General features: G+C 39.3%; 2 protein-coding genes across 9 annotated transcripts; one reads left to right on the top strand and one right to left on the bottom strand.

Moving 5' to 3' along the window:
* Positions 1–1992: 1992 nt before the first annotated feature.
* LOC306836817 (uncharacterized protein) lies at positions 1993–7955 on the top strand. Of its 2 annotated transcripts, XM_079364126.1 has the most exons (14): positions 1993–2140; positions 2660–2734; positions 2913–2972; positions 3143–3233; positions 3428–3516; positions 3616–3743; positions 3831–3882; positions 4085–4182; positions 4337–4473; positions 4557–4622; positions 5221–5267; positions 5348–5496; positions 5870–6084; positions 7851–7955. In XM_079364126.1, the coding sequence occupies exons 1-14, from the start codon at positions 2091–2093 to the stop codon at positions 7854–7856; spliced, it is 1263 nt and encodes a 420-aa protein (XP_079220252.1). In that variant the 5' UTR covers positions 1993–2090; the 3' UTR covers positions 7857–7955. The 2 variants fall into 2 exon arrangements, with proteins under 2 accessions (XP_079220252.1, XP_079220251.1); XM_079364125.1 differs by lacking the exon at positions 7851–7955 and having other exon boundaries at positions 5870–6268.
* LOC306836684 (uncharacterized protein) lies at positions 5956–11356 on the bottom strand. 7 transcript variants are annotated; one of them, XM_079363898.1, is made up of 15 exons: positions 11255–11356; positions 10954–11005; positions 10685–10747; positions 10481–10516; positions 10258–10367; positions 9841–10141; positions 9717–9752; positions 9505–9570; positions 9344–9387; positions 9213–9240; positions 8988–9128; positions 8572–8764; positions 8291–8423; positions 7852–7959; positions 6278–6962 (listed from the first exon to the last, which is right to left on the bottom strand). In XM_079363898.1, exons 1-15 carry the CDS (start codon positions 11318–11320, stop codon positions 6525–6527), a joined length of 1815 nt encoding a protein of 604 aa, XP_079220024.1. In that variant the 5' UTR covers positions 11321–11356; the 3' UTR covers positions 6278–6524. The 7 variants fall into 7 exon arrangements, with proteins under 7 accessions (XP_079220025.1, XP_079220024.1, XP_079220020.1 ...); XM_079363899.1 differs by lacking the exon at positions 6278–6962 and adding an exon at positions 5956–6084 and having other exon boundaries at positions 7851–7959; positions 8988–9240; positions 11255–11346; XM_079363894.1 differs by having other exon boundaries at positions 8988–9240; positions 10954–11002; positions 11255–11355.
* Positions 11357–12006: the final 650 nt, after the last annotated feature.

The raw sequence follows: 12006 nt of genomic DNA, 5'->3' as shown, positions 1-12006 counted from the left end.
GGGTTTATGGGGTATATTTCGAAGCTTTTTTAGAGTGGCTGTGCCGCTGTTAAAGAAGGGGTTTAATATCGTGAAGCCTCATTTAAAAACCGCTGCTACAAATATTGTGGGTGACGTTGTTTCAAATATCACTAAAAAGGCTTTTTCGAGACAACAGGAGGGGAACGGGATGATGATGTATACTAGAAGGCCTTTAAAAAAAACGCCAGCCAGGAGTACGCAGGGGCGTAGCCGTTCGACCTCTAAAAAGGCTAAAACACCTTGTAACACTCGGAGAGGTGTCAAAAGAAAGCGTGCCGCCAGTGTCAACAGATCATCTGCCAGCCGCTGTAGAGTTTTGTCAAAAGATATATTTTAGACAAATTATTGTGAGCAGCCATGGCACTCATTCACAATCAGTCAAAAGAATGCACAAAGACTGAATTGGATCTATTCACTGTGCCGTTCACTCAAACGTCAATAGAGAAATCAACATTTGTTGAAATCCCCCCGATTTCAGCTATAACAGACACAGGACCTATTGAGTTTTACATATCATCTAGTGGAGAGGATTACCTCGATCTGAATAACTCGTATCTGTTTACACGCTGTAGCGTAACTTAAGGGTGTATTAAATTGGGCGCCAGACAGACCACTAAGTCCGTCAATACATTATATGAAAGTAAATTAAAGCACACTACGAAGCAAAATTAAATCAAGTTGAAATCCATATATTTAACACAATTCAGGACAAACAAACATTTCATTCTTTGGGTAACTTTTGAAACACAACATAACCAAAAATGTCCCAACACTTTGGGGTTTTATAACCCTCAAAAAACAGTCCAAAGTTTATGTCCGTTCAAAAAAGGAAAAAATACATTAATGAAGCAAAAGGGGCTTGAGAGCTGAGAGGGTGTGTGTGGGGGAGTGTGTGTGTGTGGGTATCTTATAGTGGGGAAAAAGGAAGGGGAGCCTGGTTTGGGAAAACAGGGGAAGTCTGGAGATGAGGTAGGAGAGAGAGGGGGGGGGATATCACCTGTCCAGGGTTTTTTGGAGTAGAGAGGTTGAGTTGACAGTCGTCTTCTCCCAGTCATTCAAACATGAACTGATCCATGCCGACTGGATCATGCAGATCCCAGCCCTCAACAATCCCAGTAGAACCCACAGTGGTTGAAAGATCCAGAGAACCAAGGCAAAAAACTCCAAAAGTTCAGCACCTCCACAAAAACATTAAAGGGCTTTACCTCCTTTCCACCTTTCTCCTTTCTTCTCCACTGTCTGTCTTACGGCATACATTTTAGGACATCCTCAGGTCTCAGACGAAGGTGTCAGACCTCAGACGAAAAAGCATCAGTTCTCAGGAAAACCTCCGTCGGGTGTCAGACCTCAGACTAAACGGCCTCAGATGAAACTGTCTCAGACTAAACGGCGTCAGACCTCAGACGAAACGGCCTCAGACGAAAAAGCCTCAGACGAAAAAGCCTCAGACGAAACGGCCTCAGACGAAAAAGCCTCAGACGAAAAAGCCTCAGACGAAACGGCCTCAGACGAAAAAGCCTCAGACGAAACGGCCTCAGACGAAAAAGCCTCAGACGAAACGGCCTCAGACTGAACGGCCTCAGACGAAAAAGCCTCAGACGAAAAAGCCTCAGACGAAACGGCCTCAGACGAAAAAGCCTCAGACGAAAAAGCCTCAGACGAAACGGCCTCAGACGAAAAAGCCTCAGACGAAAAAGCCTCAGACGAAACGGCCTCAGACGAAAAAGCCTCAGACGAAACGGCCTCAGACGAAAAAGCCTCAGACGAAACGGCCTCAGACTGAACGGCCTCAGACGAAAAAGCCTCAGACGAAAAAGCCTCAGACGAAACGGCCTCAGACGAAAAAGCCTCAGACGAAAAAGCCTCAGACGAAACGGCCTCAGACGAAAAAGCCTCAGACGAAAAAGCCTCAGACGAAACGGCCTCAGACATATTTATTTTATTTATTTTTAAATTCGAGGGGTGGGGGGGTGACTAAACGGCCTCAGATATAATTATTTTATTTATTTATATATTTTTAAATTGGGGGGGAAGCGGAGCGTTGCCGGGGAACATGAAACGTCATCAAGATGCGACCACAACAACCCTGGCGCGTCTATGGGCGCGGAATGAAAATACAGTAAGTAAGTTTTAGTTAACGTTCGCCGTTCTGTTTCTTTTGCTTATGCCATTGTTATATATATTGATTTATTGACTTATGGTTAAAAGGTAGGAAGAGAGCTAGCGTTATATTATATTTTTTAAATTGTAAAATTAGGCCGATACTATTGTGTCTTGCTAATCGTAGCTAGCTTCAGTAGTAGCAATTGCTACAAATGTACATAGCATACGTTTGTAGCAGACACATATTTGAGCTCCCTTAAATGATTATGGGAGGCTTTAAATGATTAACGCTGTGAGGCTATTAAAGCACTTAAAACAGTGAAGTGATTAGGTCGTGTATTGTAGTAAATCAAATTCTCACATTTTGTTTGATATTTAAAATGAACCAAGTGTAAATACTGACCATTAGTCCTAAAATTATAGCTCGTTAAATTTCAAATGACGTATTGTATAGAAAGCTGTCAGTTGTGGATTTCTACTAATTGCCTAACGCTATTATTTTGCAATAACATTTTTGTTGTTTACTTTTTTTCAGACATTGGTGCAAGATGTCAACTGACAGCAAGAGTGAAAGGAGTATCCACAATCATCAATATACTTATGAGGCTATGTATGTATGAGTTTTAGCTGAATAAAGTTACTACCTCTTAAGTAGAATGTTCACACCCAGAAATGTCCATAATTCCACTGGCTAGCTATTTTGCATCAGTACAGGTGTTAGAATATCATTCAACCTATGGTTGTCACACTTAACGTTTTGTAGAGGATATGATAATATTGTTATTCAGAAATGGCTTGAAACAGAAGGAAATACGCTCTGTATTGGCTTCATCTGGACATGAAATCAGGTAGGCCTGCATTTTGAGAAATGTGTTGCTGTATCAGATACCATTGACATGACACATCTCTGATATGCACATTGTCTTATAATTACAAAAGTCTTTTCCTTGTGGACAAGACACAATGCATGTGCTTTTATAAGGAAAGCATGTATTGTGGTTGTTTTGTGACCTAACAGTGAGAGACACATGAGAAGGATTTTGAAAGTTCTGGGATTGAGGCGGAGAGACCCCCAGCGACCTCTCACTGAAATCCGCAAAGCTGTGGAGGTAAGCCTTAATAAAACAAGTATCGTCAATAAGGCTAAGATATTAATATGTTTTTCTGGAACCTTTGTTGCAGGATTTTTGCCGATATATTGAATACATGTAATGAAATGTTAGTTGCTCAGGTTGTATTTGCAGTGTTTTTCCTTATGATAATTCAAATGGTTTAATATGTTGTGCAATGTGTTGATTTACAGAGTGAGATGAGACAGTGGTCACCTGAACAAGGCATCAGGGCAATGCTGAAACGGGTTCGGGATATCAGAGGAGTGCAGCCTTGCTACAGGTTGGTCTCTATACTTTGCTGTTAATGTTATGAGGTAGAAGCTCATTTCAATTAATTTGTAGGTCATTTTAATTAATTTGTAATCTCCTGTTAATATAGAAATGATGTTGCTGAAATAATGAGGGATCTGGATGCAAGTGGTCTTCAAAAAAGAGCTCCTGGCAAGAAGAAAATTCACCGGAGGAATTACTTCTGCCATGGCCCAAATGACACCTGGCACATTGATGGTACATATCTTATCTTTTAAATTTAAGTGATCAACTTCTAAGATGGTAAGTTTATACTCATTCAGAAACATACATTGTTCCATACAGGTAATGACAAACTGAAGTTCTTTGGCATGTGGATACATCTAGGTATTGATGGGTATGTTGCATTTTCTTCGCAGTCTGTAAATTCATTGATAATTTAATGTTCCATGAAGATTAGGTGTTGATGTAGATTTTGTCACATATGGCCATGTAGACTTTCAGTAAAAGTCTTGCTATGATTACACGTGCCATAACAGTAATTCAGTCCTATTATAGTAATGTGAATATGTGCACCTTTTCTGTTGTTGTCCACTCAGTTTTTCTAGGAAACTTCTTTGGTTGAAGCTAGGCACTTCCAACCGCAAGCAAAGATTTGTTGCAAGATACTTCTACGATGCTGTTCAGGAGCAGGGTGGTATGCACTGTATTGTTTTTAATTGGTTGGAATTCCTAGAAAACAGTTACCAAGCGAAAGATTTAAGTTTTGGTAACAATAGAATGTCCTTGATATGGTTTCAAATACCAAACAGTTATGGCACAAACAAAAGATTTTCTTTTTGTATGCTCAGGCTGTCCCAAATTGATTCGAGGTGACAGAGGAAAGGAGAACCTTGTTGTTGGTCAAATGCAGATGGCATTTCACATGCGTGAGCAGGGGAACCAGGCACAGCAGTGCTTCAGAATGGGGACATCAGTGCACAACCAGGAAAGTTTTTACATTTATACACAAATATTTTTAGACCGGCACTGATGGCATTCAAAATAATAGTGTAATTTTTCATTGTTTAGAGAGCCGAATGGTTCAACAGCATTTTAAAGAGGGCATGGATCAAGAAATGGCTGATAACATTTGAGGTATAAAAGCAAATGATTTAACAATACAGACGTAATAAAAAAAGTACGCTCCTAAAGTTTAATGTTTTTTTGCTTGACATTTACACCAGCTTGATGTAAAATGAACATCCAACACCAACTGACAATTTAGATGTTTGACTTTCTTTTGTTTTTGGACCATATCTTGGATTAGATAGTTTTCTAAATGTAATGTGTTGCTAGTCAAGGCTGATTGAATCTGTCCCCAAGAAACACATATAAACTGTAGAGTATAAGATCAAAAAAGTCCTCGTCAAGCAGGAGCATTTGCTTTATTCTATTGCCTTCTGAAGTGATCCTAACTGTTGTGTATGCGTATTTAAGGAAAAGCATGAGGATGTTTTGACTTAATATAAAAGAAAATAAATGCTGCATACCCTGATTTTCTAGTTACTTTGCTACATGACTTTATTTTTATTTAAAAAACCCACTCATCTTTGGGAATTAAAATCTTGTAGTTTTTGGGCATTTCCTCACTCTTATTGTAATCATAGACTTGATTGACATAAATTTAGAATTTGGTTCACTGATGTAATGCTAAAACATACAACTTCTGTCTTTTTCAAAATCACATGCTTAGGCCATGATGGAGTCTGGCATCCTTGAGCTTGACAACCCTGTACACATGTAAGTCAATAATGATCAGATTAATTGCATGTCACTAACAGATTTAATGTTAACATTGAGTTCCATTTCTTTCTCCAAAGCAACTGCTTGCAGTACACACACCTTCCACTCCTTCAGAAAGATTTGAAAACTGAGCAGATAACATGGAACACCCATGACATCCGCAAACAACGCTATGCTGCAGGTCCATTTGGGAAGCCAGATGTTCTCTACACGTCCCCACCTCCTGGTATGTTACTTGCAAGTTGCAACAAAAGTTGATAATCTTTATTTAACTTAATTCTAACGTAACAAAACACACGTCATTTGCCAATGTAATCACACCATTGCATCAGACTGACAGATTATAGGAACAAATTCTGAAATTTGTAAATATTTGTTTATGTTTTAGTGTTGGCTACCTATCTTTTTAATTTCATATTACTAAATCTGTAAACCTACTTAAAACATTTCATATTTAAATTAACATGCAGGAAAGACATTGAAGCTTCAGCTTAAAGCATTGTAGGTCATGGTGAACTGATTTATATGCATGCTCTGAAACAGCTTTGCAATTATTGATGTACTTGTCATTCTAATGGAAAATGTTCCCCCAATTGCAGGTTTTGCTGACATGCTGTGCCCAGTCGACACAGACCTCCTCGACTACGCTAAAGAACTTGTCAGTGAGAAAGATGAACCATCAATGGTGGCAAACCAGGAGTTCCGAGACATGTGCCATGCCATTTTGGAAAGCAGTCATTTTCCAAACACAGCAGATGGTTGTCTTGCTGCATACCTCATGATAGTCCAAGAATTCACCACTGCCATGAACAAGAATACAATTCCTACACCCTGTACATTTGCAGAGGCAAATGAGATATACGAAGTTCTCATCAGACAGAGGATGGGAGGGGAGTGAGCAAGTGACATCTTTAAAACACCTCACCAGTCTTCCTTTGGCTAAGACAAGCGACAGGGCTATCAGCTGGAGTATATTAAATACCTTTTGAGAAATAAAATGATACAAATAACTGGCAATGTTTTTATTTGAACATTTTCACAGTATTGGAAGTTTAGTGTTCAGAAAAAGTGAAACTTTCTTGTTAAACAATGTTTTCCATGTTTCAAAGGTCCTAACCTACATTTTGATTTCTTGATAATTTTCAACTGTAAGAAAAGAATTTCAGTGCTTCATAAACAGCAGACTACAACATACAGCAAAACATATTAGCACAGTGGTAAAAATGTACTGTTGAACCCCAACTTATTGCTTGATTACCAGCTGTAGCCATATCGGCTTGCAAGATCAACTCCTGACTTGAGGAACTGTACAACATCAGATGCGGCAGGCCTCGATGCGGGGTCATAGCTTACCAACCCACTAAGAAAACTGTACCTCTCACTGAGATGTGCTAGGGCATGTGGTGGGGTTTTGGCAGCCATTAGTGCAACCAGCTCTCGTTGTTTCTTGACCTTCCACGGAACAGACCCAGTGAGGAGCTCCAGGTATGTAGCTCCCATGGACCACATGTCTGTCTGCAAGGAGGCCTCTTCAAAGTGTAGAATGCATTCGGGAGCCATGTAAAGATAAGTACCACCAGTTGGCCCTACAGCCTGTGCAGTGAACCTACTGCCTTGACGAACCATCACAGTGTCTCTAATGTTTGCCAGGCCCCAGTCTGTCAGGATTGCCTTCTTAGATGGGTAGTGAACCTGTAAGGTATTGAAATACAAATCTTTTAAGGTCAGGTTGTCCAAAATCTCACAGATTGTATAACTGGTCAAAACCACGTGGCTGCAACAGACATAATACCTATATAATTCCCATACTAATTACAGTCCTATCACCCATAGTGTCCAATGTTTATGGTATTCAGGTAGGATGCACTTTTAACTTTTTTTTTATTGATGTGCAGTGAATCTCAGGAAACAGATGCAAGGCAACCTTGGCAGAGGGATGAAGCTCACAACTTAGCACCACACCCACAATATGGGTTAATTTGTCTTTACAATTTTTTTTCAGTTGCTTGATAGATTTCTCAGATCAGAATTTAAAATCTCAAAACTTATTATTCAACCTCCACATGTAGTCATTGGTGCACATCATAAAACAAATTTCTAATTGTTTTGGACAAATCCTTTGGGACATTCATGCAAATTATGTATAGTCGTCCACTCTTTCCTACATTTAAGTGATCATGCCATGTCGATCAAAATGTGTTACAGTATTGAAAATGTGACATGTTCAACCATTCTGCATGTACTGATTCATGCAATGAACGAATGATTAGATGTTTCAGGGGGCAAGACAATCAAAAATAACCTATGTAAAACATGTTTATCTACAGTACATAACATACGCTCTGGATAATGTAGGAAATTGTATAAGTGTACATAATCCTTTGCATGAATATGCCAAAGCATTTGCATCTGCAGTACTGCATCTGTTTCACTTGTTGAAAAAGCAGAGAAATTGCTTTTCTGATGTGCATAAGTGACTTGATGACGTGGAGGTTGAACAAATAGTTGAGAATTTCAGTTGTGATCTGGGAAAATTAACAAAATCAGGGAGAAAAACTGTAATTCAAGACAAGTAGCTTACCATGACATTTGCTGGCTTTAAGTCTTGGTGAATGATTCTTTGTGCATGGATATACTCAACAGCCATTGAAAGGTCCAATGATATGAAACTGGCATCATGTCCTTCGAGCTAACAAGACAAAAGGTAAAATATATGTAAACTAAAGAAATAGTGAAAATGTTGCTCAAATTAAACATTATGGGGTCAAGTGTGCAGAAATCGTAACTATGTCCTGCATCTCTTCCGAAATAAATGTACAAGTATTGACAAGAACGTCAACTTCCAAATTACCCATAGGTGGAAGTGCAATAAAAAAAAGGCACAGATACAGCTCTAGCAAATAAAATGCTTTTATGGCAAACATCCTGTGCTTCTGTGGCAGCAGACAAAGTAAGTAAGCCCCCCCCACAGACACACCTAAACATTGTTCATGCAGACATAAGAGAAAGAGTAATGGCACCTTTACAAAGCAGTTGTCTGTATGAAGCACTGCTTCCAGGGTGGCTCCGTGAATGTATTCGGTCGCCAACAAAAAGCAGGTCTCACTGCGGGCTGCTGCCATGAGTCTGACAATGTTGGGATGAGACAGTCTCCTGATAAAATACAAGACAAAGAACACAATGTAGTGTCACATTGTTTTACAACATTGATAAATACAATGATAAATGTATCATTATAAAACTTTCGCAAACACAGCACTATCAAATAAAAAAACAATATAAATCACATGTAAGTTCTTACAAGGACACGTTTATTTCATGTTGGATGTCGTCGTCCTCACATCCTGCAGAGCCAAATACTATCCTTTTAACAGCTGCCGGAGTACCATGGAAAGAACCTTGATATACCTTGCCAAATGTTCCTTCACCAAGTAGGTTTTCTTCATCGTATTTAATTAAAGCCTTGTCCACATATGGAACACGTGGAAGATACACTTGGGGATAAAAACACACATTATCAAACAGCTGCCACTTGGTGCTCCAATCACTCCTGTCATGTTTGTAGAACAGTCATATCTAAACCATGCAAGGCTATCTCCAGGAGCTGTAGTCAGTTTCTACCCCTGAAATATGACAACTTTTATTCTTTCTTTGGTTTAACTCAACCTCTGCTTAAAAATATGTCTAATGATAAATCTAACAAAAAACATTACTTACATGATGGTAAAATGGGAGTCATGCTGGACGATTCAGGGAGAAACATATTTGCAGAACCTACAAATAGCTCTTCATCTCCCTCCACTGCTCTCCTTTCCCCTATAGGTGCACATGGTGACAGCCCTTGGCTTACAGCTCTGCCTATAATTGCAGATGACCCTGAATTTACATCCACCTGTGACCTGCACTGGCTTTCCTTTCTCGCTCTCCCTGTCTCCAGTTCACCTGAGCTGGATGTCTTAGGATGGATATCCTATGAACACATTTGGAGAAAATATCTATACTGCATGTTTTCCACTGTGTACTAACTAATGTCCGTGACACAAATAAGACCATAATGAAGATCAAGGCTTTACCTGATCTGCAAGACTCCTACCCACATCAGTTTCAGGGAATTCATCTGCAAAATAAGACATGTATTAGACTAAAACTGTAACCATGCAATAGTGCACACATACTACACAACCATATACCGGTTCAATATGTAATTTCAAGATACACTAAAAAAAGTCCATACATTCAGTATCGGCAGACATACAGATGCCACTTTCATCATCGCCCACATCAGTTTTAAGGAGTTCATCTGCAAAATTAGACACATTACACAAAAAAATATAAACATACATTAGCAAACACATAGTGCACAAGCTTATATAGGTTGGAAATGTAATCACAAGACAAAATTTAAAAAATCTTTCATTTAGCATTGGCAGATATACAAGTACACACCTGAGGCGGAACTTAGATCACCTGAAACCATGACATCTGCAAAAAAACAATATTTCTTACAAAATTAACAAATTGGACATTAAAGATAAAAGCAATACTTATTACACTATTGCCTATTAATTACCACATTCTCTTCGTCCAACATAAACTGTCCTTTTCCATGCAGTCGAAAGGTCTGAAACAGTCTTATACTCTTTGTGAAAGTCCTCCTTACTCCACCTGGACCCATCAGAATGGCAAAGGGTGAACTCACTCCCCTCAACATCCCCTGGCCAGAAACTGTTTTTGCCTATGTTGACCAAGTCATCATAGGTTTCATGGCCTTGTAGAAGGACGCGAGGTGGAGTTTCATCCAAAATCAGTTTCTGGTACCGTCCATACTTTCTGAGAGTTCTAGGCTTCCACTCCATTGGAGCCAGTCTTATCTAACATCAAGGGAAAAAAATAAAATAAAATGTAATCATAATAAAAGAAGGTCTTTACAAAGATATGTATACAACACATTCATACAATCTGTGTCTGTGGCTTAGTATTCACACACCTTCACTAATGATTTTCCACAGCCCAAATCTTTATCATTGAGTGGAAATTGTTTTTTCTTTACTTGGGGCTTTAGTAGCTTTTTGGCTTTGCCAAATGCCTCTGCTGCACCTGTAAAGTAGTTATACATTTAGACTGACAATTGTGTCAAGCCAAGCGATCTAAACTATTTCTTAGTAACAGTACTAGCTCTTACAACTGTGTACAATTTTATTTTTCCTTACTTAAAAATGCATTGGCCCTTCTTGAGTTGGTGTCATCTGCAATATGAGAAGGGCAGTGTTATGAAACAACTGCATTAATTCCACAACTGCCACAGGCTTCTGTACAGTGAACTTCATATACAAATGTGATGTCCTCATATTGTACGTTCAATCAGCCTGTAATTTTTTACAAGTTGTGCAACAACTATCAATAGTCAAGCCTACCTGTTTTGTCAGCTGCCAGGAGCTTTTTGACTTTGGCATCAAAGCCTTTTTTGGTAAGCTCACCTACAAATTAAATTTGAAGTGGAGGGAGTGACAATAATGCAGTAGTCAGTCACCAAATCTTGAATCAAATTCACCTTTTATATTTTAACAACAAAAAGTACACATACATACATGATTAAAGCTCAATTCTGTCAGCGTTGTGTGGCAGTTAAAGTCAGCATGAATGTGCTACCATTACCGTTAAACCACAATGAAACAGTCGTTACCGTTTTCAAGTTCTTTTTGAAGATCCTCATAGGCTTTCACTTTGTCCATCTGCTGAAATATATATGGATCAATTACTGACCAATTTAGCAAAACATTAGCCATTGCTACTAACGTTAATGTACTGAAGCTAGCTACGATTAGCAAGACACAATAGTATCGGCCTAATTTTACAATTTAAAAAAATATAATATAACGCTAGCTCTCTTCCTACCTTTTAACCATAAGTCAATAAATCAATATATATAACAATGGCATAAGCAAAAGAAACAGAACGGCGAACGTTAACTAAAACTTACTTACTGTATTTTCATTCCGCGCCCATAGACGCGCCAGGGTTGTTGTGGTCGCATCTTGATGACGTTTCATGTTCCCCGGCAACGCTCCGCTTCCCCCCAATTTAAAAATATATAAATAAATAAAATAATTATATCTGAGGCCGTTTAGTCACCCCCCCCCCCCCCCTCGAATTTAAAAATAAATAAAATAAATATGTCTGAGGCCGTTTCGTCTGAGGCTTTTTCGTCTGAGGCCGTTTCGTCTGAGGCTTTTTCGTCTGAGGCTTTTTCGTCTGAGGCCGTTTCGTCTGAGGCTTTTTCGTCTGAGGCTTTTTCGTCTGAGGCCGTTTCGTCTGAGGCTTTTTCGTCTGAGGCTTTTTCGTCTGAGGCCGTTTCGTCTGAGGTCTGACGCCGTTTAGTCTGAGACAGTTTCATCTGAGGCCGTTTAGTCTGAGGTCTGACACCCGACGGAGGTTTTCCTGAGAACTGATGCTTTTTCGTCTGAGGTCTGACACCTTCGTCTGAGACCTGAGGATGTCCTAAAATGTATGCCGTACTGTCTCCTTTTGTTTCCTGTTTTCACTCTCACCTTTCCCCAGGTGCAATCACTCCTAATCTTCTTCCCTTCAATGACACGCCCCTTTTTTCCTCTGCTGTGCAGCAGGTTGCCTCTGCACCCTGACTGCTACACTCTCCCCTGCTGGATGAAAAAAAAAAAAAAAGAACTTTTCTTCTCTTTAGTTGATTTTTTTTTTTTCTTTTTTTTTTCATTTGCTT

This window comes from Symphodus melops (assembly GCF_947650265.1).
Source record: "Symphodus melops genome assembly, chromosome: 1".
NCBI classification, from domain to species: domain Eukaryota; kingdom Metazoa; phylum Chordata; class Actinopteri; order Labriformes; family Labridae; genus Symphodus; species Symphodus melops.
The sequence above is the reverse complement of the archived record's forward strand: the minus strand, read 5'-3'. Positions and strand labels throughout refer to the sequence as shown.